This window comes from Haliotis cracherodii, unplaced genomic scaffold (assembly GCF_022045235.1).
Source record: "Haliotis cracherodii isolate W230 unplaced genomic scaffold, xgHalCrac1.p SCAF_23, whole genome shotgun sequence".
NCBI lineage: Eukaryota > Metazoa > Mollusca > Gastropoda > Lepetellida > Haliotidae > Haliotis > Haliotis cracherodii.
The window spans coordinates 4528119-4554836 of NW_027266279.1; the positions used below are offsets into that span (position 1 = coordinate 4528119).

The 26718-nt window shown below is 38.1% G+C and overlaps 1 protein-coding gene across 2 annotated transcripts; it reads left to right on the plus strand.

The window, feature by feature from the left end:
- Positions 1-221: 221 nt before the first annotated feature.
- On the plus strand, positions 222-15210 carry LOC139471861 (cyclin-L1-like). Of its 2 annotated transcripts, XM_071254361.1 has the most exons (11): positions 222-431; positions 548-622; positions 879-988; positions 6196-6316; positions 6682-6746; positions 7984-8083; positions 8798-8902; positions 9041-9161; positions 9334-9421; positions 13795-13887; positions 14014-15210. In XM_071254361.1, the coding sequence occupies exons 1-11, from the start codon at positions 228-230 to the stop codon at positions 14339-14341; spliced, it is 1410 nt and encodes a 469-aa protein (XP_071110462.1). In that variant the 5' UTR covers positions 222-227; the 3' UTR covers positions 14342-15210. The 2 variants fall into 2 exon arrangements, with proteins under 2 accessions (XP_071110462.1, XP_071110463.1); XM_071254362.1 differs by lacking the exon at positions 13795-13887.
- The last annotated feature ends 11508 nt before the right edge of the window (positions 15211-26718 follow it).

The following is a 26718-nucleotide window of genomic DNA, read 5'->3' on the forward strand; positions in this document are numbered from 1 at the left end:
ACCCTCTTCACAAAAATGATCATTTCGCGTAAGAATATAGTACCCAAGTATTTGTGAATTTAATTGGGAATGATAGGTATCATAAAGCAACAATGACAACCATCGGCATAAAATAACTTTGTCGTTCTACCCTGCCCTCTTACCTTCCCCGATACTGTAAAATCGCCTAACCATGTCAAAGTGAAAAATCTGCGGAAGTATGTAGTGCTTCACCATCACGAAGAAACATGGCGGACAGCGTGGTGAATCCTTTGACTGTTCGTGACTTCAGTAAAGTTATTTTAACTTTAGATAATGTTCTTGTACAGAGCGAGAAACTGTCAGAAACACCTTCCATGCAAGATGGTCTTGATTTTGAAACTGAAACAGATCTCCGAATATTGGGGTGTGAGCTAATTCAGACGTCGGGGATCCTGCTCAAACTTCCACAGGTTAGTCATGGCGGCCATTTTGTCTTTCAAATGTTCGAAACGCTGTTGTTGATCATTGACAATTTCATGTATAATTTGGTGATGTTGATATTTGAAAATGTTTGTTTTTGTTGTAGGTCGCCATGGCTACTGGTCAAGTTCTCTTTCAACGATTTTATTATTCGAAATCATTCGTTAAACACAACATGGAGGTAAGAGAATTCAAAGACTATTCACGTTCCTTGAAAATCTTGAAAAAGTACTCCATATTGTCAGTGACGATGTACCTGTCTGTGATTTATATTATTTGTTTCAAACAGAATATATGTTATTATTGTCCCCAGGGGGTTGAGTGATTTCATAAAATGAATACAACCTCAACATTCCAAGTGCACGGTGTCCATCAGATGGAGGTATTTTGTGATCATAGCTGTTTGAATGAGTACTCATTGTATTAATTTTCTCCAGGTTGTAGCAATGGCATGTGTCAACCTGGCATCCAAAATTGAAGAGTCCCCTCGGAGAATTAGAGATGTGATCAACGTTTTCCATCACATCAAACAAGTTCGAAGTGGCAGGTACGTACCAACATGTGATCTTGTACAGGGATTCTAATCTTTCTGTACTGGTTCATTTTACAGGACATCTTGGGTAGATTTTAATTTTTGCTTGTAATGAAAATCGGGATTTATTGGGTAATTTGGTTTGGTTCTTGTTTGTGAGGTTGAGATTCCCCCTTTATTTCAAATCTTTTTGTAAGACAGTCTGTGACTTAAACAAGTCCGAAACCTGAGTCAAGTAATTTGTTTTTCGCTGTTGTTCTCTCTCACTCAGCTTTTCTTATTGATTATGTCACCACAATCAAATGGAAGTGATATCAAGAGACAATTTCAGGCTTGTTGACTGAGGAGGTTTGGGCAGACCGTAAGACATCTGTGTTTTGTGTCTCAAAAGACACATTTGCAATTGTTCTGGATGAGATTCTAGGTCCACAATAGTGAATACAATAGTTTGAACTGGTGATTGGTGAACGGTTGTTTGTCAGCCATTCATGGCTTATCTTTTCATAAGTTAAGTGATTGAGCTGTAAAATTGTTTAGGGTAGTATAAGTGTCCACAGAGCAATGCTAATGTTATTTGTTTTGAATTCTTTTAAATCTATTATTACAGTCTCTGCGCCACTTACTTAATTTATTCATTATGTAATTGTTTTGTTTGACATGTAGGGTTTCAGAATGGTTCATTTTTTCACATGTCTTCGACATTGATTGTCCTTAAAAGTCCCAAAGATATTTTTAAATTTTGGTATTGATATAGAAGAATGTCCTACAGAATTTGCTGAAATCATGAAATGTCCTAAATCACTGACTTATTGCTGAAAGGTCATGTCCTTCATGAACAGTATATGTATGTGAGTGTTTGGAGAAAGATTTCATGATAACCATAAAAATACACAGTACTTAAAGGATTTTAATTTGTTTGGTGTAATTACAATTTCCTGTGAAATGTTAGATCTTAAGATTTTAACCAAACACCTTTTTTTGAGCTGAAGCAAGAAATAATCAATTCATATCTGTTAATATCCTTTGTCTTAGCCAAAGATTTGACATGTGTTCACAACTTTTGCAAATCTTGAACTTTTCATTTATGGTGAAGAATTATTTTATTAACTTGTATTATTTTTTCTTTCACTGCCTGCACAGTTGATGGAAGCCTTCGTGAATGGTTTGTGGAACAATCTGGTGATCACACGAGCCTCTCATGTGACTCACCTGACAACGTCCCAGCCACTTAATGTAAACCTGGTTTGTATGGTCATGTTATTACCAGTGGTCTCAGCAAGTTAAGATGAGGTGATACTTGTGGCAAATATTGTTAGTTAGTTGTAGACATTGTCACATAATTACCAAAAATGTAATGGGAAGGTTAAATTGTAGATGTGAACTTTCACAAATAAAGTTTTTGTTTCATTCATGTGCTAGTACAATAGCAAGTAAGTAAAATAATAAGAGTTTTGATCATGTTGATTTTCACATTCCTAAATTGACATGTTATTTTATTGTTATTACAGATTTGATTATGAAATGTTTCAACAGTTCTACACTTGCTTATGAATATTAATACAAGTTGCTATGTTCATAATGTCATTCTGTGTAATAGCATTTGCCTATTTTGATGAATGAGAAGAGGATCTAGCATCAGCAAAGAAATCACTTGAAAAAGGGAAAAACAATCAAAGGAAGCATGAAGCCAAACAACAGAACAGGTCTTTCATCAGTGTCTGGCTTGCTGTGACTTTGATATGACGACACTGATGTGTCCTATGAAGAAATGGAGACCACAAGCAATCAAAGGGAGACTATTCTTCAAGCACCTTTTACAAGATGTCATGTCTGGTTCATTTTGATGTGGGCTTAGGCACTGAAGCACTGTAGGGAAGCAGGGATTTATGCAAAAGCTCTTTCTTTTTAAAGAACACACTTTAGAGCTCAGCTTGTAGTCAGTTCTGAAGTAATGCATGACAATGCCTAGGCATCTGTATCACAGGCTCGACTTGATATGTTCTGTCAAAGTTTGCAGTATATTATCTTGTTTGGGTTTCCTGTTAAAACAAACAGAATGCATTCACTTCATTTCAGAAGTTGCATGTCCAAATTTCGCAAGATTTTGAAATCATGGTAAATCGGATACAGTTTGTTTCACTGTCCGGGTTGACAGGTTGATATGAAAACAACAGTCTGGATAAGGGTACATGTGATTATATCATCTCTGCATGCCTTTAGGTACTTGTAAGGGACAAATACATAGCACCTAATTTGGAATATCTTCCAGATCTTGATCTGTGGTGATGCCAGGTTTAGACCAGCAACTGATGCCAGTTGAAATCTGCTATTTATTTGATTGGGTGACCAGACTCGATGCTTTGGTTGATGGCGTTCCCTGACGGGGGAGCTTGTTGCTTATAATTGCAATCACTTGTCTGTTCAAGGCCTGATTATTTAGAGGTTGCTGTCATGTAGTAAAACACTTCATGGACAATTTCATTAAATGGAATGGTTAATTGGAAAGACTTGTGTTAAGACACATTTGGTTTGCTATTGTTAGATAGTAAATAGATATTTGTGACCAACCTGAGAGTTGAAACTTGAGGATTTTAGTTGGGAAATTGAAGCAAGTAAAACACTTGTCAGTGAAGTAAATTCCGTGGTTCTATTGAGGATTTATTTTCATGCTTTGTAAGCTATTAGAACAGTTGCCAGAGAATTTTGCTCAAATGTTTTCATTCACATTTGGTATTGGTAATTTTCTTTGGGTATTCAATGTGTTTTTGCTCCCTTGGATGCAGTGTCAAAGATTTTTACACCAATGAGGAGTTTCTCCTTAAAACGAATTTACATCGGATGGTGCTGCCAAAAGTGTGGAGCATGTCGCATAAACTGAACAGCAATGTATGTCTAATTAACAATAAGCTATGTATGAATGTGTGATGTCTGTATTCAAATAGTAAATAAAGATCTTTAAAGAAATGTAGGTATGCAAGTTGATTAGGATACATTGTGTAATTATCATCAATTAAATGGGTGATGGTGATTTATTTGCGCTATTCACACAATTATGCTGCTTGTCTGGAGCTCTAGTTATAACTAAAGTCATGATATTCCTGGGTCTGTTGATTTTGGAACTAGGGGACACCCAGTAATATTTTTTGGAGATCCAAGGCATGAATTTTGTTTCCCAAGCTGGTGACGTGGCATGCTTCAGTAGATTCTATTCTTATGTCATTGCACATGCTCAGAATTTTTTGCCTATTGTCGGTTTGAATGTCAATTTCTTACCATTATATTAATCAGTGTTAGAAATTGGCACTAGTCCTAAAGTCCTTGCCAAACTGACAAATAGTTAAGATAGCATAAGGACCTTTTAGGGTTTTGCTTTATCTTCTCATTGTAAGACTATCACTGGTAATATGGGTGAAATGTTGTGTGGTAAATCCCTATTTTACATGTTACAAAACAAGAAATTTCAGATAAATTACAATAATATGGTGGAGATTATCACTTCATAAGGCTGCTTAGTAACGGCATGTTCCACTTCCTTGGCCTCATCCATATGGTGATATAAGTTATTTTTTAACCTTCAGTTGGGGTCCCTATGATTCTGCTTCTGAGAAACATGATTTGTAGTGTTATGATTGCTTGTGAATAAGTCAACATGTAAATTATAAATATTTTAAACCTTCTCTGTACCTGTCCTACATGCACTGTATCAACAAAACCATTCAAGGGAGGCTACTCTGGTCAATCTGATATAGAAGCTCTGTAAAATCTCCATCCCTGAGGGTCTTGAATGTTAAATACTGATCAGAATTTATCACTGAAATATTCTGTTGTTGATAGAACTTTAGGGAGGTGTGAAAGAACTATTTTTATTTGTGTTGTTATCAGACAAGTGAGTTTTGCTTATAATATAAACAATTTGCTGTCCATGGTCAATCAATGAAAACATATAGAAGTTATGGGTATTATTGCAGTTCCCTGTGTTAGGATTCTCTGGATAGGCTTGGACAGCTAGCATGTCGTCATGTCATGATGCACATGTTTTCAAATACCGGTTTGCTTTTAACAGACTCGTATTATTTACAGGCAATTGTGATAAAGCTTGATAATTGCTGACAGGCATTGCACAAGTTTCACTAACTCAATAAATTATCATATGCAATTCTGGGTTTGTATCCGCTAGACCACATAAGGTATAGTTGAGTTAACCCACGCAGCTGAAAATTCCTCATAAATGCAAAGTCAAAATGCTGATAATGCTCTCCCTATGTGTATGAGAAAAATATTTTATGATTCTACACTGTCCGAAAGTAATTTCCCCCTCTCCACCATGTCCTCCATAGTGATCTCCTACAGAGTTACCATGTACCGAATATTCCAAGTAGTATGTCAGTGCTTGACCCTAATGTTGGCATATTTTTTAAGGACAAGTTCATTTAAATAAATGGTGGTCTAGTGTTATTTGGGTTACCAAAGGAGTAATTTAAGTTTGTACGACTTTTGAAATCAGCGATAGATCGAGTCTAGTAGATTCTTTTATCAGTAACAAACACTGTTCTCCGCAAGGAATTGTCATTAGTCCTTTCTGAACTGTACTCTCGGGATGAGTTGGTTGGCTTGTTTCAATATTAAACTGTTATAGAGGAACCAGCTGCCTGTGACAAGTATCTCCAAACAAAGTCTTACCTTGTTATTGCCTGATTCATGCTGGCCTTGCCTTGATACTTGATTGTTTCCAAACTTGAGTTTTCTTTTGCTCTGTCCACCTACCTAATTAACATTTGCAGTAAGAGATTAGACATTCCTCAAATGCTTTGAATAATTCATTGACTCTGAAGGTCAATGAATAGAACCTATGGTTTTGTAAGGTGTGGTGTATTTACACATCTTGTAACGTGTATTCGCTATATCTTTAAACAATCTTTTACAGATCTGGGCTTTGTTCCACAAAGTCATCGACAGACAACACCTGACATAGCCTCCGTAATTAGCCTTGTGATTGATGTTACACTGTGATTGCTGAGTGGAACACGTCTCTCAAATTATTCAGTCAATAGTTTTTATGTATGTGAGATTGTATACGAATGAGTAAGTAAGATCCTTATATTGTGATAAGTGATGAGTCTGCTGAGACCACTGGCTATTTGACCTAACTGTGCAGGCAGTGATATGTAACTGACCAACTGCTGTCTGTCTGGTCAGTGTGTGAGATGTGCGATTTGTTCCAGGACCATCCAGCCCCTTATCCTTGACCAGAACTACATCAACATAAAGAACCAAGTCATCAAGGCAGAGAGACGGGTCCTCAAGGAGCTCGGTTTCTGTGTACATGTTAAACACCCTCACAAAGTAAGTTGAATCATCATGTCACAGTGGGGATTTAGAAAGTGTTCAATAATTTGAATAAGCAGGGAAAGTAGGACCCAAGCACTATTGTTGTAAAGGTCGGGCTCAGTCAATGGGACTTTACTATGATATCAACCACTTGTTTGATCTTTTACAGCTTGAAATTGTATATATTGAAATTGTATATATTGAAGTTGTATAGCTTGATTAACGCTAATGATGCGTAAAACATCAGGCAGAAAGATACAAATACTTTTTCTTGAAAAAATTCATAGGGTTTTACGTCTGGATTCCGACATAACATAACCTTCTTTATTTGGAACAAGTTTTGTGATATCATTTTTTAAGGTGGTTCCTTATATTTCTAGATCATTGTGATGTATCTGCAAGTGCTTGATAGTGCAAACAACCGGCGCCTGGTGCAGTGTGCATGGTAAGTATTTTCATACATAGTAATGCCTAGTTGCATTGTCTCATCAATATATGAGGCGCTTTCCGTTTGCACAGGACATTATAACATTGCAGTTTTGTTTCGTGAACGATACAAATTCATCCCTGGTAAGTTGTTTTCTTTGTCTTGTATCCCATGCTCTGACTGCTCTAATCAAACAAGGGTTTGGAAACAGGCATTAACATATTATTCTTTTCCTTTTTGCCTACCCCAGCATAGGTGGGTAGAAGTGTTGAATTGCCTCACCCAGCCAATGAATGAGTGACGTTATTGCACCCAATGCAAGCAACACAACTTCACCCACCTGCCTCTCCCAGTCGCAAGCAACGATGGACCTCGGCCAAGTTTTTACTCAAGCTTCTACAAGGACTGTGATTGTGTTAAAACGCCAAATGAAAGATCAAGACCTGACAGCATTGTGGTTCTTATTCACACCAGTGTGTGGGGATATGTGTGGCTAAAAAATGTTAAAATAATTGCCATTGCATTTGCAAAGTCTAAAGTAAAGATGGCATACTCATTTAGACAGTAAGAATTAAGTGTCCACTTGAGGCTGTGAGAACTTATTTACAGTGTCTAGTATGTGAGACTCTTTCAGATGTCTTGTCTTGGACCTTGAGGGAAGCGAGGGAGAACTGATGTGTAAGGCTGGCAGCAGCCTGTGTGGCCTCCAGTTAGAAGTCTGGTTTGCTGGGGCATAGCAGCATGTCGTGAGAGGTGGTAACTGGACTTGTTGTGGTAATTGTGGCATGCACACACATGCTAGGACATAGCCCACGAGAGAAGCACAGAATGTGCAGTTATTCAGTGACATTGACCAGGATATTGAGAGAATGGTGGCTTGGGTACATTGTGGAGATGGTGTGTTGTTACAAAGGGTGCAATTTTGTATCATGAAATCTTACTCATTTCAACATGTAACTTTGTCAAGTTTCAGAAACTTGAGGTAAGACCAATGAATTTTGATTGCAGAAAGAGAACACTTTGTGTTGACAGTCGCCAAGATATTTGAGAGCTGTCATACATGCAACAGAAACACATAGGATGAATTTGTATCTTCACCAAACTACACTGTTGAACATTATTTCATTGGGTAAAACAAATATCCCTTTTCCATGTTATGACAGATCAATCAAAGTAAACGTAATACAATGTTTTGTCCTAGATCCTTTTGTTCTGTTGATTATGAAGGAAATGCAATGTCAAATTCCTGTTTAAGGAACTACATGAATGACAGTTTTCGGACAAATGTGTTTATGAAGTACCAGCCTGAGACTATTGCTTGTGCCTGCATTTTCCTAGCAGCCAGACAGCTACAGGTGAGAAACTTTTGCAGTGCAAGTGGACCTTTCCTTGATGCAAGTCATTTTTGAGAGAATATTAGCAGGACAGCAACTGGAATGTAAAAAAGTATAGCATATGTTCTGATATTACACATTTGACATTGAAAGTGTACTATGTTGACATGTCTTGCAAAAAGTCACTGCAAATTGTGTTCCGTGTATTTTGCAAATTATAGCCTTGTATGCTTTTTACATGACAGCAATGACACCAAACCCTCAGCCCCAGCCCCAGCCCCAGCCCCAGCAGAATTAATATAACACATTTATCATGACGTAGAACCTACTGAAGATAATTTTCATACTATAGGTTCATGTATTCGACTGCCTCCATAGTCTTTGTGGATGAGCGTCTGCCCCGAGAGTGGAAGGTGCAGGGTTTGATCCCCGGACGCGTCATACCAAGACATGTTAAAAGATGGTACTTGGTGTTAGCCTGCCTGGTCAGCTCGGAGTCGGTATTCATGTTAAATTATGGCATGATATCTCAGTGGGCTAGTACTATAAAATTGGCATTAGTCTGAACTAGAACACACACACACACCGCTACATAAGTGCAATAATGTTGGATGCAACGTTAAGTCCCATTTCACCTCACCTCACCTCACCTCACCTCACCTCACCTCACCTCACCTCACCTCACCTCACCTCACCTCACCTCACCTCACCTCACATGAACAATTTGTTTTTTAGGTTCCTTTACCCGACAGCCCTCCTTGGTATTACTTGTTTGAAGTGGAGGAAGATGAGATACGAGATATATGTATAGCATTGCTGAATCTTTACAGTAGACCAAAGGTATGTATATATTGCCTGAAGTTTGCTGAAAGCACATTTATTGGCATCTCTTTAACATTGTCCAAGTCAGTTCATCTGATGTCGTTTTGATTGTTTTCTATGTTGTGGTGTGTCATGTTTTATTTTGTATACTTTTAGCCGAACTGTGATGAACTGGAAAAGATAGTGGAAAAGGCCAAGAAGATTCAGGTTGAAGCAAAACTCAAAGCCAAAGGACTTTCATCTGAGTATGGCACTCCCAACTCCACATCCAGACAGAGTAAGTTTTAACAACTATGTATTTTTGCGTTATCAAACAAAAAATAGAAAATATATATTCCTTTAAGAAGTGTTGAAAATAACATCTAACATCCTTTGGTTTCTTATGCTTTCTGAGAAAAATCTATTTGTACTGAAAATATTATTTTTATTGTGAACACCATCTCTTTCAGACTCGCCAAAAAATGTCAGTCCAAATCCGTCCATATTGCCTGGGATGAGGAAGGTCAAGCTTGAAGAAGATCATCATTCTGATGGAAGGTGGGTTCAGTTCAAATGGTTTATCCTGTGTGGAATCCTTTGCAGACAAGGCCCCCTGTGCCACATGCTTGTCAAAAAGTGAGGTCTGAATGGAATAGCGTTACTGATTGAAGGCCCTTTCTTGTGCTGTCAACCACTGGCTAAACAAGAGCTCCTTAGGAGTTACGATACGGATCAATCCTCATCATCCACTGTGCTGGACTAGATTATGCACTAGATTATGTACTGGCTGTGTGGAAAGAGCTGGAATATTGTTGACTTTGGTGTAAACAAAAGCATGTCACTTGCCCACCCACTGGTCCAGATTGGGTTATTTGCAAACCGCTGTGATGTAGCTGGAATATTGCTGAATGAGGAATTTGCGTACGCGCGCACGCACACACACACACACACACACACACACACACACACACACACACACACACACACTCATGCACTCATTTGTAGGTTTATCAACAAGATCACCCAGCTTCCTTAAGTGTATTTCCTTGACAGATTGCAGTAATATTTTAGACAGTGTGAAATCCAATTCTTTCCCTTTCTGTGAATGAATGAATAAGCTCTGTTGCCACTCAGCACTGTTATTTATTGCACTCACTTCATTGAAGAACTTGTTTATTGAAATAAATATAGAAGCTTCTCTTACATGGGTCATTCTCAAAAAAAGTGAGTTTTTTAGTCCGAGTTGAATAACAATTAAAATATTTATTTTAGATATGTTTAAACACAAGTGTTTTTTGTAGAACATACCATGGTGTCTGAAAGTTAAGTTTCAGTATTTCTTATTAGGTATTTTATTTTAATTAAAACTGCTTAATTGCGGTTAAATTGAGCTGAAGGGTGTGTCCGTAACCCTATGTTTGCACATCAACATTGTTTAATGTTGCTAAAACTAAAAAATATTATGTAAATAATGTTTATATATTGTACATTACCTTTCTAACTCATGATATAAAATTATCTTTTGAAGATACACTCTTTTATTTATATTGGTTTTTGGTAAGAAACACTTGTACATAAAAAAGTGTCTGTCCTGTTACCAAGATGGATCAAAACTGAAAAATAAATAATCCTTCAAGATTCCCATAATTCAAAATAACAGAAATACAGCTTACTTCCTGTACTATCATGGCAGCAGTGTCCTTCAAGTGAGAGAAGACCTTGGATAATTCTGCTTGACTGGGAAGTTTAGTCCTATCATGAATACTCTTTTCTTATGTCTGTGCTGTTACTGCTCATTTTTGCCAAAACAAATATTTTTTTCTAAAACCATTTTTTCAGAATATTAGAAAATATGAACTGTTCACAATGCCATGTGGTTTCAACATTTCAAGGGAGGTCTCATTAAAAAAAACTGTAATTAATGTCAATTTGTCTATGCTGTTACTGTCTGTGCTGTTACCTTCAAACATGTAACAGGACAGACATTCCGTGGTAACAGCACAGACTTATCATCATCTTAAACTGTCTTTCCTTGTTTAACCAATCAATAATATAATTACCATAATAACTCAAATAATTCCTTTTGAAATAACACAGACATTCAAAAGGCTATAGTTGTACAAATCTTCCAAGCTGAATAAAAACAAGTTGCTCAAGACTTAAAAGTAACAGCAGAGACAAATATTGGTAACAGCACAGACATTTGGTCAGCTTTATCTAACTATTCTTGTCCAATCACTCAATATTCAAATTTTATGAAACATTAAGACATATGTTTTGAAATTTATCACAGTTTAGAAGAAAACATATACATAAAAAATAGACTACTTTGTTGAAGATAGTTATCTGATGAAAAAGTAACAGCACAGACATTCCGTGGTAACAGCACAGACTTATCATCACCTTAAACTGTCTTTCCTAGTATAACCAATCAATAATATAATTACCATATTAACACAAATAATTCTTTTGAAATAACACAGGCATTCAAGAGGCTATGGCTGAACAAATCTTCCAAGCTAAATAAAAAAAGTGGTTAAGACTTAAAAGTAACAGCACAGACATTTGTTCATCTTTATCTACCGTTTCTTATCCAATCACTAAATATTCTAATTTTATGAAACATTAAGAGATATGTTTTCAAATTTATCACAGTTTAGAAGAAAATATATATACATAAAAAAATAGACTACTTTGTTGAAGATAGTTATCTGATGAAAAAACAACAGAAGGGTGGAGAAGACAGGTGGTGTGGTGGAAAAGGGTGAGGTTGTGAAAAGTGTGGAGAGGACAGATGGTGTGGTGGAGAAGGGTGAGGTTGAGAAAAAGGTGGAGAGGACAGGTGGTGTGGTGGAGAAGGGTGAGGTTGTGAAAAGTGTAGAGAGGACAGGTGGTGTGGTGGAGAAGGGTGAGGTTGTGAAAAAGGTGGAGAGGACAGGTGGTGTGGTGGAGAAGGGTGAGGGTGAGAAAAAGGTGGAGAGGACAGGTGGTGTGGTGGAGAAGGGTGAGGGTGAGAAAAAGGTGGAGAGGACAGGTGGTGTGGTGGAGAAGGGTGAGGGTGAGAAAAAGGTGGAGAGGACAGGTGGTGTGGTGGAGAAGGGTGAGGTTGTGAAAAGTGTAGAGAGGACAGATGGTGTGGTGGAGAAGGGTGAGGTTGAGAAAAAGGTGGAGAGGACAGGTGGTGTGGTGGAGAAGGGTGAGGGTGAGAAAAAGGTGGAGAGGACAGGTGGTGTGGTGGAGAAGGGTGAGGGTGAGAAAAGTGTGGAGAAGACAGATGGTGTGGTGGAGAAGGGTGAGGTTGAGAAAAGTGAGAGTGACATTTTACTATCCATTCCAGATGATACAGAAGAGTGTCTTGGAAAATGTGTGGTTGTGTTATATGATGGTTTTCCATATCCTGGATACATAGATGTTTCTACCTATGATATATATGTGGAATGCATGCACAAGCCTGGCAAAAAAATGGGATCAAAAATGATTCTTTTGGCCAAGACTCCTGCTGGACAAATGCTGGTACAAGCACGAGGACATTATTACCATCATTCCTGAACGAAAGGAGATTGAAGGCACTGCTTCCCACTTCAGTGTTGAAAACATTTACTGGGAAGCTATTACAGATATGATAAAACAGAAACAATAAACAACCTGTGGTTTCTGGGTGAATTCTGGCACTAATCAAATAATCATAGATACAAGTGAATTGTACTTTTAAGGAAACTATAATTCACCTTTTCAGACCGTTTATTTGAGAATTTGCGAATACAATTGCAAAAGAATACAGCTTCAACAGGAAATCTTCTGACAAGTTTTTTTTCTCCAGATTATGTTGATGTTTGACATGGATAAAGTTGGTTATTGTGTTGTTGCTTCATGACAAAAACTGTCACATGACTATTTAGTGTAAGTTTAAATCAATTTAAATTCTTAGTAATTCTAGGGATTAACCCAAAATGCAAAAGTTATTGTCTTTGGCGTTACTTCCGTCTGTGCTGTTACCTACCAGTATCCTACATTCAGATTACATAGAAGAACATTCAGTAAATAACATCCATATGATCAGATACTGTTAATTAAGCAAAACATTTTCTTATTTGTCAGAGTTCAAAACTTTGAACTTCTGAACAGGATAGTTGACTGCAAACATAAGTTTGTCCGTCCCGTTACTTTCAATTGTCCATCCTGTTACCGACCGGTTTCTATAGTTCAGATTACATACAAGAATATTCAGTTAATTACACCTTATATTTTCAGGTGTAATCAATTGCACATACTTTTTTCGTATTTGTCAGATATTTCAAAATCTTGAAACTCCTGAATATTATAGTTATCTGCAATCAAAGCCGATTGTCCGTCCTGTTACTACGTCGTCTGTCCTGTTACCAGCACTTAAAATAGAAATATACTGATTATTTATTTTTATTTTTCAGAAGAACATATTTGAATTCAAACATATATCATCTAATGAAGTATATGTGTCAAATATAAGATGCAATAATCAGGGTATGTTTGTCATATTGGATTTGAATGAATTCAAATGTTTTCATTTGACTCAAATGCTAGACAAATCTGTCCATAAAATAATGTATCCAATCTCTTTTTAATTGTACTCATTGAAATATTAAACAATACATTTAAAAACAAGAACTGACATGATTTGTGTTGAACTTTGAAAAATATTGTTACAGAAAATATAATTGTTAAAATGGTAACAGGACAGACATATTTTTCCTATTCAGTGTTAATTAATTATCATAATTAGGACATCATTGATTATTAAGGTGTCATTTTGCTTAACATTATTATTCAGAAGTTACTTTGTGTACTGAGTCAATAAAAAAAGAATTTTACAAAAGACAATTTTGATGTTTTTGCTTAGTTGAAATTCTGACATTTTTTGAGAATGACCCACATAAAGCCCTTATCTATTTTAGTCATGGAAGCCGCAATCACAATTCCAAAAAGCGGGGCCACTCTGGTAGTGATCATAGCCGCTCAGATAGAAGTCCAAGTCATTCACGCTCAAGGTAATAGAACCAAATTTAAACTTACAACACACACTTCATAGTAAATTAGTAAGTTACAATCCAATTTTCCAACAGATTGTTGTCAGACATCGGGTAGTTATTTTGTTATTACAATTGTAATTGCAGATCCTCTAGAACCTCATCAAGTAGAAGCACAAGCAGGAGTCCAGTATCGCGGAAGAAAATGCGAAGCCCCTCCAGGAAATACAAGAAAGAAAGGCGGTTATCACCCATCAGGTACACATATAAAGAAAAGCATTCCCACAAGCGAAAGCGAAGATCACGTTCTAGATCTCAAAGTCGGTCCCATGAAGAGCATTACTCCAAATCAAGTCTAAAAAAATATTACAAAGAGAAAGACAGGGGATACAGCCCAGACAGACATCGTTCTCGGAAACATCGGAATGGTCATCGTGCAAATTCCAGGGACAGGTATGATAAATACCGTCGGTGATACTGTTTGAAGCAAGTTGGTGCTATATTGGAGGAACTTTGCACAAAGATTAGTGTTTGAAACATTGGCCAGTGAGACAGTACGGTGACAGCAAATATAGGCTATGGACAAGATTGAAGTTGTGACTGTAGCTGGGAGCTAACTATCTAATTGACTCAAAAATATGTTTACTATTCATATTGTGTCTACAATGTTGAGTTGATACCAGACAACATGAAATGTGTACTGGAATTTGATTAGGAACAACTGGGAATGTGTTCTTTTCTTCTTGTTTTCCTGCTACACTGGTTATGAGGAGTGTGACATGTCAACAGTATATTCTGTTTTGTCAGCTCTTTGGACTGTCGCTGATATTAGTTTGTCAACAGTTAAGGTAATGAACTTGTTGGCAGAGATGTACAAATATTGAAGTTATGGCTGTGATTAATGTATGTTGGATATTTTGCTTGGTCGGAAAACCCAGTCACCTGCAAGTGACCTATAAGTGCAATTGACCTATACTGTAAATGTGGGATCGAAAAGTAGAAAAAAATGTGATGTGTTGAATTACTTTTGATTAACTATGTTCAGATACCTGCTTTAGCAGTTGGTGTTCTCTTAAGAATATTATTGGAAAGATCAACAGTACTTTCAGTTTGCTTGAGTTGGCATTGATGATTTGCATTCCAACTTCTGTATTTAGTTTATCATGTTGTACATAACAATCATGTCCATTACAATTTCTGGTCACTGTTCATGTTATACCTGTACTCAGGGTACAAGACTGTGTGCCTGTCAGATCTGACTGCATGAATGTTCATATTGAATGAATGGAAATTCTGTTTTGTAAATAATATATATTTTACATGAAGAATAAATTAATGACGACAGTTTCATTGTTATGTTGTTTCAAGCAGAATATATTATACTGTATTCCAATAAGCATCCTTGACTCTCTTCTAGACCAATAACTAACCAGAATTGAACACACTTTTCATTAAGTTTCATTTAGGTTTGAAAATATTTTTAATTTGTTTGATTTTGTGACACCCCCAATTTCAATTTGAAAGTGCTTATTACAATGAATATTGCACTTGCAGGGATAGAAACATGTTTAGTCCATTAGTCCTTATAATGATAACATATAGCAAAACCCTTTCTACTAGTCCTTATGATACCTTAACTATTGGCCAGTTTTGCAAGGACTACATGACTAGTGCCAATTTCTAACGCTGACTTGGTGTCATATGGCCAAATTCAATACCAGATTAGTTGTAAAAGCATGACTTGGAGACCATTCCTGGGGAGTCTCACTTTTATGTTGCATTAGTAATTATCCCCTGCCCCAACGAAGTTGGCGGGGGATATAGAAATGGGTTCTCTGTGTGTGTGTGTCCCGAAATCTTTTCCGGAGCATAACTCAGAAACCGTTAAATATTTCTCTACGAAACTTTGCATGTCTATCAGACTCATGCTGAACTGGTGTCTTTTGCTATTTAGGAATTTTATAGATTTTTTATTTTTTACGTTTCCATGGCAACAAGTTGGACTTAGGTTCTATAAGGGTGCTGTTCGTTTCTGGAGCATAACTCAAAAACCATTAAATACTTTCGTACAAAACTTTGCATGTCTACTAGGCACACACTGAACTGGTGCCTTTTGCTATTTAGGAATTTTATAAACTTTTATTTTTTATGTTTCCATGGCAACAAGTTGGACTTAAGTTCTATAAGGGTGCTGTTCGTTTCCGGAGCGTAACTCAAAAAACGTTTAATAATTTCTTACAAAACTTTGCATGTTTACCAGACACATACTGAACTGGTGCCTTTTGCTATTTAGGAGTTTTATAAATGTTTACTTTAGAATTTCCATTGCAGCTATTTTGACATGGCCTAAGAGAAATGTTGGGTCAGTTACCTGGTTTTGGACCATAATGTGTTAAAATGGCGGGGGATATAGATGACTTCGTCGACAGATCTTGAAAACCGTATATTTCTTCACCAAACTTGGCACATAAATAGGTCTAGTGGAAAACTGGTGCCTTTTGATACTTTGGGATTTTTAAAAAAATATATTTTTTTAGTTTCCCTGGCAACGACTTTGACTTACACTGAAAATCACCAAACTTGGCACAGATCTTGAAAAACGTGCAATATTTCCTCCAAACTTGGCATATTAATAGGTCTAGTGGTAAACTGGTGCCTTTTGATAGTTTGGGAGTTTTTACGAATGTTTCCTTAGCAAGAGCATAACTATGAACCGTTTACCTATTCTACAAAAATAATATCTACGCAGGGTTGTCTGAGAACCGTTACCATAATTCCCTAATTTAGATGTATACCACTTGACATAGAACTTGGACAAGGTATATGATGAAGAAAGCACAATTTACATGTGACACATGAATCAGCCCACTTCATCGCAGTTCATGGTGGTAACATTATCATAGGCACCCTGAACAGCCTACTTCCTCGCAGTGGGTAGTGATAACATGAGCAGGGGCACCTGAAACAGCCTACTTCCTCGCAGTGGGTAGTGATAACATGAACATGGGCACCCGAACCAGCCAACTTCCTCGCAGTGGGTAGTGATAACATGAATATGGGCACCCTGAACCAGCCTACTTCCTCGCAGTGCATGCCGGTAACATGAACATGGGCACTCTGAACCAGCCTACTTCCTCACAGTGCATGCCGGTAACATGAACATGGGCACCCGAACCAGCCTACTTCCTCACAGTGGGTAGTGATAACATGAACAGGGGCACCAGAACCAGCCTACTTCCTCACAGTGGGTACAATTCACATGAACAGGGGCACCCTGAACCAGCCTACTTCCTCACAGTGGGTAGTGATAACATCAACAGGGGCACCCGAACCAGCCTACTTCCTTGCAGTGGGTAGTGATAACATCAACAGGGGCACCCGAACCAGCCTACTTCCTCACAGTGGGTAGTAGTAACATGAACAGGGGCACCCGAACCAGCCTACTTCCTCGCAGTGTAACTTTGCTGGTGTGCGTGATGTTTTGTGTTTCACAGAAAGATACCTCAATGATTACAGTGAAAGAGACCTGCAAGGATATGAAGTATATCCAAGAGATACTACGCATGGTATTGCTGTGTATGTTTCAACAAGTTTCAAGAACAGTGTCCAGCTATGTGATGTAATGTCATCTATCTCGTAGTATTGAATACATTTCCTTTCTTGTTTGCAAGTTCTGCATTCCGTGTGTGTATCTTCCTCCAAAAGTCATGGACACGGTTGTCCCATTCACCAACTGATTTCATGTAGAAACTTTAGGATCTCCCCAAGCAGCATGAATGTGATTTCAACTGTGATCTGAGTGAAAAACTGAAACATGAAGATTTCTTTAATGTGCAGAAAGTGACTGAACTCATTTACTCTCCAACTCCTGTCTTGGAGCTATACTGGACTTGTTGTTTACTGATCATGCCAGTGCTGTAGCATTCCAGACTCCAGTCTACTACTCAAATCATCAGATGATTGGTGCTGTACTTCTCAGTACACCTCATGGTGACCCCTGCTCTCAATGATCTCTGAGTAAAGTAAGAACTCCCTTTCTTCTCTGATTACTGTTTAAGTAATAACACAACTCATTACAAATACAGTTCTGTAATCTATCATAAACTAAAGATGGCAAAACAACACCAGTAATAACGTTTTACAAAAAGTTCCAATGAACTTAGTTCAGAGGACGCACGCAACCGGACATGTATCATTGGCGGGGGATATGAGTATTTCATGCTTGTATGTACTTGTGAATATCTGGGTTAGCAACCCATGCTTACCGTAAAAGGTGACTATGCTTGTGAGAGGTGACAATCGGGATCGGATGGTCAGGCTCGCTGACTTGGTTGATGTACATGTCGTCGAAACCCCACTGCGTGGAACGAAGATCATGATGTCAAACACGAGATTGTCTGGTCGAGACACGATTATATACAGACCTCCGTCATATAGCTGAAATAGTGCTGAGTGTGGCGTTAAACAACAAACAATCATATTTATATAAGACCGCCTCCGTGGTCTAGTGATGGAACGTCTCACCGAACGAACGTTAAGAGATGGTACTCGTTGTTACCCTGCCTGGTGCTCAGCATTAAGTGGATAAAACAAGAACTGATCGGATGTGAGACCGTAATAAATTAAAATAGACCTGAAACATTTCCAACAGCTCACACATAAGTACGCACCGGCAACAAGTTAAAATCTGAACTGTGACCGCTATGATGATGCTTTTACGAGAGCTTCGTTGCCTAACTTGAAGGCGCCAAACAGGTTCATGGCATTTTTGAATAATCAATGAATATCTAGAACACAATCACTAGTGTCAGCATCATGACATCGTGGAAAGTCAGGGAATTTTAGTTAGAGTTTCTCACGCTTTGAATAGTTTGGGAATTTTTATGTTTTGAATATTGTTATAAAGTCATGGAAAAATCAGGGATCAGGGAATATTAATACGCCAGTTCCTGGTGACATTATGATGTATTTTAGTGACAGGCAAATAAATGCTTTGACCAAAGTGAATTAAAATTTGAATTAACTGAGTTCAGATTGTAATTCTGTTATATTTTGTACTGATATATCATGGAGAACTGGCATTATACAGCGGAAAAATGATGGGAATTTGTCAGGCAAATAGTGTATGGACATCGTGTGAGAACGTACATATTTTGACCTCCTGAAACTACTCATTGAAGGGAGACCGAATCTATTTTCTAAGCATTAACTCCCAACATTGACAACATATTGGTTATTCCCAACATATTGGTTATTCCAATATTTTAACTATTAAATACCCCCCAAAAATGTTCAACGTTTCTGTGTCAAAACATTGCCTTGGGTGAGTGGTGTACATTGTCTTCGCTCACTGGCAAGAATATGTGTAAAATAATTACCTGTAATTGTGTTTATTTTGTTGTATAACTGAACAGGCACTTTATTTATTCTGCTATTACAGCACTGCTTCATGTGCACCCGTAGGTACGTTGTAACCCAAATACCATGTATATTTCTGCTCTCTGTCCAACCTTTAGTAAGCAATTCCTTCATATATTTACTTAATCACATGTCTTAAATAATTCTATTATCTCAAATGAACCCGTGAAGATCCCGGCTAGAATAGGTTTTCAGCTACCCATGTTTGTAGTAAGAGGCGACTAACGGGATCGGGTGGTGGTCAGGCTCGCTGAGTTGGTTGGTGCGTGTCATCGTTTCCCAACTGCGTGGATCGATGCTCATGATATCAAACACTGGGTTGTCCAGACTCAATTATTTACAGACCCCGTCATACAGCTGGAATATTGCTGAGTTCGTCGTTAAACAACAATCGAAGCAACCTCTTTGCGACAGTCTATGTTAAAGTAAGGTTGTTACGACCACCTTAGCGCTTCGATCGCTTTCTGGACGGGACCCTGATAGTACACTGATTGTATACCATCTGCCAAAATTTGGTGTACTTGTTTTGGTAATTTTACCTCATTTTTTATAGTGTATCTTTTATTTACCACAACCCTTTTCAAATGTTTACTTTAAGTACTTTGCACTGATGATTATCAGTCATAATCTATTGAGTGTTGACTTTTAATGTCTAATATACTAATTGAATCAGACGACACTGGATCATCAAGATCATTTTAGATTTTTTGGAAATGTTGATGTATACTGTCCAGTTGATCCTGTCTCATTTCTCCTTATATAAAACTCCCATTCCTTCTTTCCTGCCAACTGTTGACCTCGTTATCAGGTTCCCTTTGACATTTGGGCCTCTCCTCGCCAAGTGGGTATCGCCTTTCCCAGTTAATCTGACGCAAGGCCATACTAACATACACGGGTGATTTTGTATGTATGTATGTATGTATGTATGTATGTATGTATGTATGTATGTATGTATGTATACAGCAGTGAATACCTTTATCACTTACCTTCTTTTCACATCATGAGTTTCCTTAATCAATCCATTTCCAACAAGTACATTCCTCCTCTACTGTCTACTTCCATCTTCTGTTACTCTCCTTCTCTCCTTCTCTCCATCCTTGTCAGCGTCCCAGGGGCAGATACATGACCATCCTTGAATCCCACTCAGAGCTGCTCGTCCCTCCCACCTCTATCCCCTACCCTGCTCCTCTCTCTACCTCCGCCCTTCGTGATGCCCCTCACTTCGTCGTTATCTACCTCGATGATGACGACACCCCGAGTTCGAGTCTTCCTGTCGTGCGTGTCTTGATTCTTGAGGAGAATGATTCGTGTCAAGATGGACGCTAAGAGGGACATCTTGCAATCTTGGACGTTGTGTCATATTGCCTTTTGGACGTTTTTGAACTTTTCATACTTTTTGTGCTTTTAGATTTTCAGAAACGGTTTATAAACTTATATTTTGAGTTACTCATTTTGGCCCATTTGTTTTTCACTTGATTAAGTCTTGATTAACTATTAAAAGTGTCTTGATTTTGTAGGTTTTCTTTCTTCATTCTTTTGTTATTTTACATTTATCTCCATGGTCTAGTGTATAGAGCGTCTGCCCGGAGAGCGGAAGGTCCTTGGTTCGATCCCCTGGGCGCGTCATACCAAAAATCGTGAAAAGATGGCACTTGTTGTTATCCTGCTTGGCGATCGGCATTAAGGGGACAGAACCAGGACTGGATTCGGAGTCTAATCTGTCTGACTAGGTGTCCATGTTAAACTGCGACAAGGCATTTCAGTGGGCAAGCAATATAAAACTGACGTTGTCCGAGCTAGTACAAGCAACCACACATTGACATCGCTATCAAAATATATATCTTGGACGCGACGTGAGTCCATTTCACCCTATCTCATGTCAGACAACTTGCGAAAGCAACGCGTTCTATGTGCCTATCGACCGCCTCCGTGGTCTCATGGATCAAGCATGTGTCCTAAAACAAGGACTGGTCGCCTCGGAGTCAGCATACTGCGTCTGAGTGAGGTATTCATGTTAAACTGCGGCATGGTATCTCAGTTGGCTAGCACTACAAAATGGCATTAGTCCGGACTAGAACAAGCAGCCACACCAACACACACATGTGCATTTTACGTCGCTATATTAGTGCAATAATTTGAACGCAACGTTAACCCCGATTTTACCTCACCTCTCCTATGTACATATGATCTTAAGACTCCTCACAACGGAGACATATGAATTTAACCCATTTCATTGCATCGTGGGGGCGGTGGGGCAGTGGGGCAGCATCGTGGTTAAAGTGTTCTATGTGCATATAGACCGCCTCCGTGGTCTAATCTAGCATCTACACTGTGTGAATCTCATTTCTTGTGCCCCCGCCGTGATATTGCTGGCATATTGCCGTCATATAACTGTTCAAAGCAGCGTTTAATCAAACACAACTGCCCTAACGAAGTCAATCCCAGATCAATTCTGTTCAAGTACTGCTGGATACTGCACTGTAAATATATTCGTAAAAATTACAGTTTAGGTTACGTCTTTTGCGCCGCTAGTTTATTCAGTTACCACGTTTTACGTAACATGGGATAGCTTATCCCAACCGGGCAGCACGTTTTGGCGGCGTCGTAGTGTGAAAGAATCAAAATCGGTTTGTATCTGCCCTTTTACAGTACAGGTACCGACTTCAATGTTTAAACAAATAATGTAGTGGTGTGAAAATGATTTGCTTGTTCCCTCTGTTAGTCTTGACATTGTTATTGGCGGCAGTTATTAGCGATTTTTTTCTCAAATGGATGTACATAGTTTTCGCTGCAAAACATGTTGTTTTTCAACATTATCTTTGAAGAAGTATGTGAATCTTTACAGTATTCACAAGCATGCTCCCGATATAAGATGTTGCTTTGGTTATTGTGGCCGCTCGTTTTCCAAATATACGGCCTTTAAATGACACATAATCAGAGGTCCCATTCAAGACCACAAAGCAAATCATATCCCTCCATTTCGGCAGTTTCAATGTAATGTCATTTTGTGTGGCGATGTTTCTTGATAGTGAGGCAGTACTCATAGCTCATTTGAAGTCACACATTCGTCAAAATGAGAATGTGAACTTTCCTATTTCTGAGTGTAAATCACAATTTGTAAATGTGTCATTTTCTTCCCATTTGTCAAGAAAACAGATTCGTGTTTCCAGACAGAAACTAGTGGTACGCCTACTGTTAATGTTGACACTGATAATACAAATGAACTGGGAGACTTGTCATGATCGTGATGGCAATAGTGATTATAATGGACTTCATTTAGTTTCAGATGACAGCTTTGGAGTTCATCTGAAATGGCTAGAACTGTATTTGCTTCACAATTCCAAGGATCAGTTTCAGTATTACATATGAAACTGGAAGGGAAATATTTGATACCACAGTCAGTCATTGAATAATCATCAGGGTTTCAGGATCTTCATAATTTCAGCCAAAGTGTAATAATGACTAAAGTCATGCTGCATTTCAGAGGAAATCATTAAAGATTTAAAGGAAGATTTTGACAAATCGAATGTATTTTCAGCTTGTAACAAAATGTCCCTTGGGAACAAATACATGAGAAAGGTGTTTTAAAGCCAAAACTTTACTGATGTCCCACCTAGAGATATGTAAGTTGGATATGACCGAGAGGGGACAAAAAATTCATTTCAGTATGTCCCATTAACGGAACTTTAACAATCACTACCCTTCGTTCTGCAACTTCCCCTCAACTCTATTTCAGGACCTTTAAAACAAAATGTATATGGATATTCATCAAGGATATGTATTTCAGTAAAAAAGATACTTTTTTAAGAAGGAATTTGAGGTTGTCATCCCTCTTGGTTCGGGCTATAAGAAACACAAACGTCTTGGCTTTTCACTCTCGCCAATTTTGAACCGTATTGATCCAGTATTGACAGTATATTCAGTTGGTTCTTTTGTGAAAGGCCTATACGCAAGAAAATGTATTTGCCTCACTTTTAACAGAGATCTGGAATTAAATGAGATCCATTGTCCTGATAGGAAAAATATTACTGTCAGTTTTTTTTGCATCGTTGGAGACAATCTGCTATCCCAAATGGTAGGAGGTTTCATTGAAAGTTTTTTCTGGCTCACATTATTGCAGATACCGTTTGGCCTCTAATGAACAGATACGGGACTCAGAGGGTCCCGTATAGGCTTGAACAGAAATGCACAAAGAACATTGTGGTCAGTTAACTGCAGATTCTCATGGTGAGGGTGGTCGTGTAGCCTAGTGGTTAAAGTGTTCGCTCGTCACGCCGAAGATCCGGGTTCGATTCCCGACGTGGGTACAATGTGTGAAGCCCATTTCTGGTCCCCCGCCGTGATATTGCTGGAATATTGCTAGAAGCGGCGTAAAACCATACTCACGCACTCATGGTGACGTCAGTATTGCAAAACATGTGTTTGGTGTGAAGGCAGAATCTGCGTTAAACAGTCTCAAGTACGGACATGTTTTGCAACCGGTCTTCATCCGTGTTTAGGTAATGATTTTTTAGGGTATTGTGGCATTTGATATGAAGCTCATGATTGATCAATTAATCCGCCCTGAACCAAAAGTGGTTTAGATTTGATCAAATGAATAGAAGCATAGAAAAGTTTAGCTTTCAGGGAGAAGATGCTCTTGATAAGCCACGTACTGTGAGCGAATAATGTGAGAAGACTGGTGGTCATGCAGTTCAGAATCGGGTGTTTCTGTGACTGTTCCCTATGTTGCTGGTCAGCACATTACCAGTGTCGATAAAGAAGTGTGGACTATGTACCTAAACCTGAAACTGAAAGTTGAAATAATTTGTTGTCAATCAATTGATCAAGCACAGATTTTTGACACGTTACCAAGAATTGATATTAGTTTTTGGTCCCCGTATCAGACTTTGGACCATGTGGTTTGAAAGTGAACATTCCTACTTCAAGCAGTGTGTAAGTAAATTACAACAGTTCAAGCATACTGGTATGACTTTTGCATCAATACATCAATTGTTTCAGTGCTCCCTCTCTACAGACTCATCATTTTCTAATAGCACCAAACTTGGCGATGCAGTTCAATCGGACCCCACTATTTATAGTGAAGATATACGCAAAGAAGCTGTGTCCAAAAACATGAATTCATCAAATACTTTGATTACTCAAAGCATGAAGTTTAGGTACACTGGCAAAAGTGGTATGGTGTGGATTACATCTGAAAATGAAAAGGTTTGATGATTAGCAAATTACGAGTCATTCTCATCAAAGATAATGTCCCCTATGCCATTTAAAACCCAGTTACTCAGTCAGAACCTGTACCTACAATGGGTTTGCATGCTTTTTGTACTGAAAGTGACGATACTTCGTGTATGAGTGTGTTTGAACGTTTGGAGCCTATCTTGATAACAGTTTATAATGTAAATGAAAACACTTAGTTTTCTCTGAAACATTCATCCCTTTCTTTAGAGATGGAGAATGTGATTGTCACCTCCGGCAGAGACACCTCTGCTTGAGTCACAACAGCATCTGAGGGACTACATATGTGGGATTCGGCCAAATCTTGATGCAACAGTTCTCCAAAATCTAATGATGACCATGGAGAAGCTTGGAGTAGAGTGCATTACTCTTATGACTTTCGTTAAAGATAGTCACTTGGAAGATATTTTGACACCTATTGCTATCAAATGGATAATGAGTCACAGTCGCCAGGTGTCACAATTTTAGAATTACTTTTGTATTTTGGTTTGCAGATTGTTAGGAATAAGAAAGTAAGCAATTGCAAATGATATGCACAGTCTACATTTGAGTGGACTGTTACCTTTACGGTACATGTTACTGACACAACATCAGCTGTCTCTATATTGTTATGTTGAAGAACTCCTTGAACTGAGCAAAGGATTTTATCTCTTTGGGGCACAAGAACTTTGAGCTTTGGTGCGTTATTTCAACACTGATAAAATAGAAAATGGAAATGAAATAAATGACCATATGTCCTTTAACCATACATTAGATCATGGAGATAGCAAGAAATGAACAGGATTTCGCAAAGTCTTTGTCTCTTCCAGACTAATAAAAGGAAATCGTCAGGTTCAGACAATGATCAAAGTGAAGATGCAAATGTGTGCGCGAATTGGTCACCTCCTGAAACAGATATAAAATCTTCAGAAAGAGGTAGAGAGGACCCAGGCAGCTGGTATCCTCTGCAGAGTGCAATCACCAATAAAGGTCGACCTGTCACTGAGTTAATGGACATGTGACCCTGCTATTTGGGGTAATGTGAAGGATACCATATACAATGCCTTTTTGGGCGAAGCTCCACGTTTATAGTGGTTTATTTTCGAAATGCATTATCATGTACAAACGACGGAGCGGAAGTCTTCTTTCAAGAATCTGACCACCAGAGCAAGATGGACAGTCTGAAAGCCTCGCTCATTTTTGTGATTCTGTGTGTGGGACACTACTGTGGTGTTGAAGGCTTATCCACGTCTTGCAGTTTATGGTAAAGCTGTATTGTGATTTAGTTAACAATAATTGTATAATAGTAGTTGTGGATGTTTCTAATGTATGATGAAATAGGTTTACTTTGACATGTTAGATAATGACTCATTTTTTAAAGAAAACGTGTCTCCCAATTATGTGCAGTGGGTAACAAGGTGTAAATTTACAAAGCATTTGAAAAAACAACAATATCCAGTCACAATCAGAGTGAGCAATTGCTAGTGTCAACTTCATTATTTGTGTGATGACATTGCCAGGCGTTTTATTTGTCAGTTAACTGCTTTTTGTCATGTTTCAAACAATGAGTCTCATGTGTATATTATACACTGGACAATCCAGTATATGGGGAACTTGTAATTTTTGCAAATAATTGTGTTACATTGACACTTTTTTCAACCACTGACTTATTGTCCTAAAACCATGAAGTGATGATGTTATTTCCTACTTCTATTTCCGATGGTTTGAGCAAATGAGATCTTGTATGTATTGTCCAAAACCTCAAGAACATATTCATCTGTATCCTGTTATGTGTTTAGGTGTACAGGTTACAGGAGAGCAGGAGAAAGAACATTTTTGGAGGTAGTTTGTTACGTAACATACATTCCATTCAGAAATGCACTTCGGGCGTATCTACCAAACCAGCCTTTTAAAAGATTACTCTTGTTTGACTATTGGTTCTCTAACATTTTCCCCAAGGCTTACATGTATACTATTAACCGCATGTAAATAACATTGAGCACAAATCACCACCCACTGCTGAAGTTATAAAGTAACACAATTAAACAGTCATGCTTTATTAAATATATAGAATGTGATTTCATACAGTTTGAAATATGTAAATATACACATAGAGAGACTCCATGCGGTGACATTATACAATTATAGACTTCATTAGTCCATAAAAAACAGGTGTTGACCTCACGAAAAGTCTATAATCAAACTGTTAGCTACAATAAC

Bases quoted from the DNA above. Each gene is read 5' to 3' on its own strand.
- LOC139471861 (XM_071254361.1), top strand. From the start codon at position 228: ATGGCGGACAGCGTGGTGAATCCTTTGACTGTTCGTGACTTCAGTAAA. The intron at 989-6,195 runs GTACGTACCAAC...GATTTGTTCCAG, and splicing joins AAACAAGTTCGAAGTGGCAG to GACCATCCAGCCCCTTATCC. The intron at 6,747-7,983 runs GTAAGTATTTTC...TTCCTGTTTAAG, and splicing joins CGCCTGGTGCAGTGTGCATG to GAACTACATGAATGACAGTT.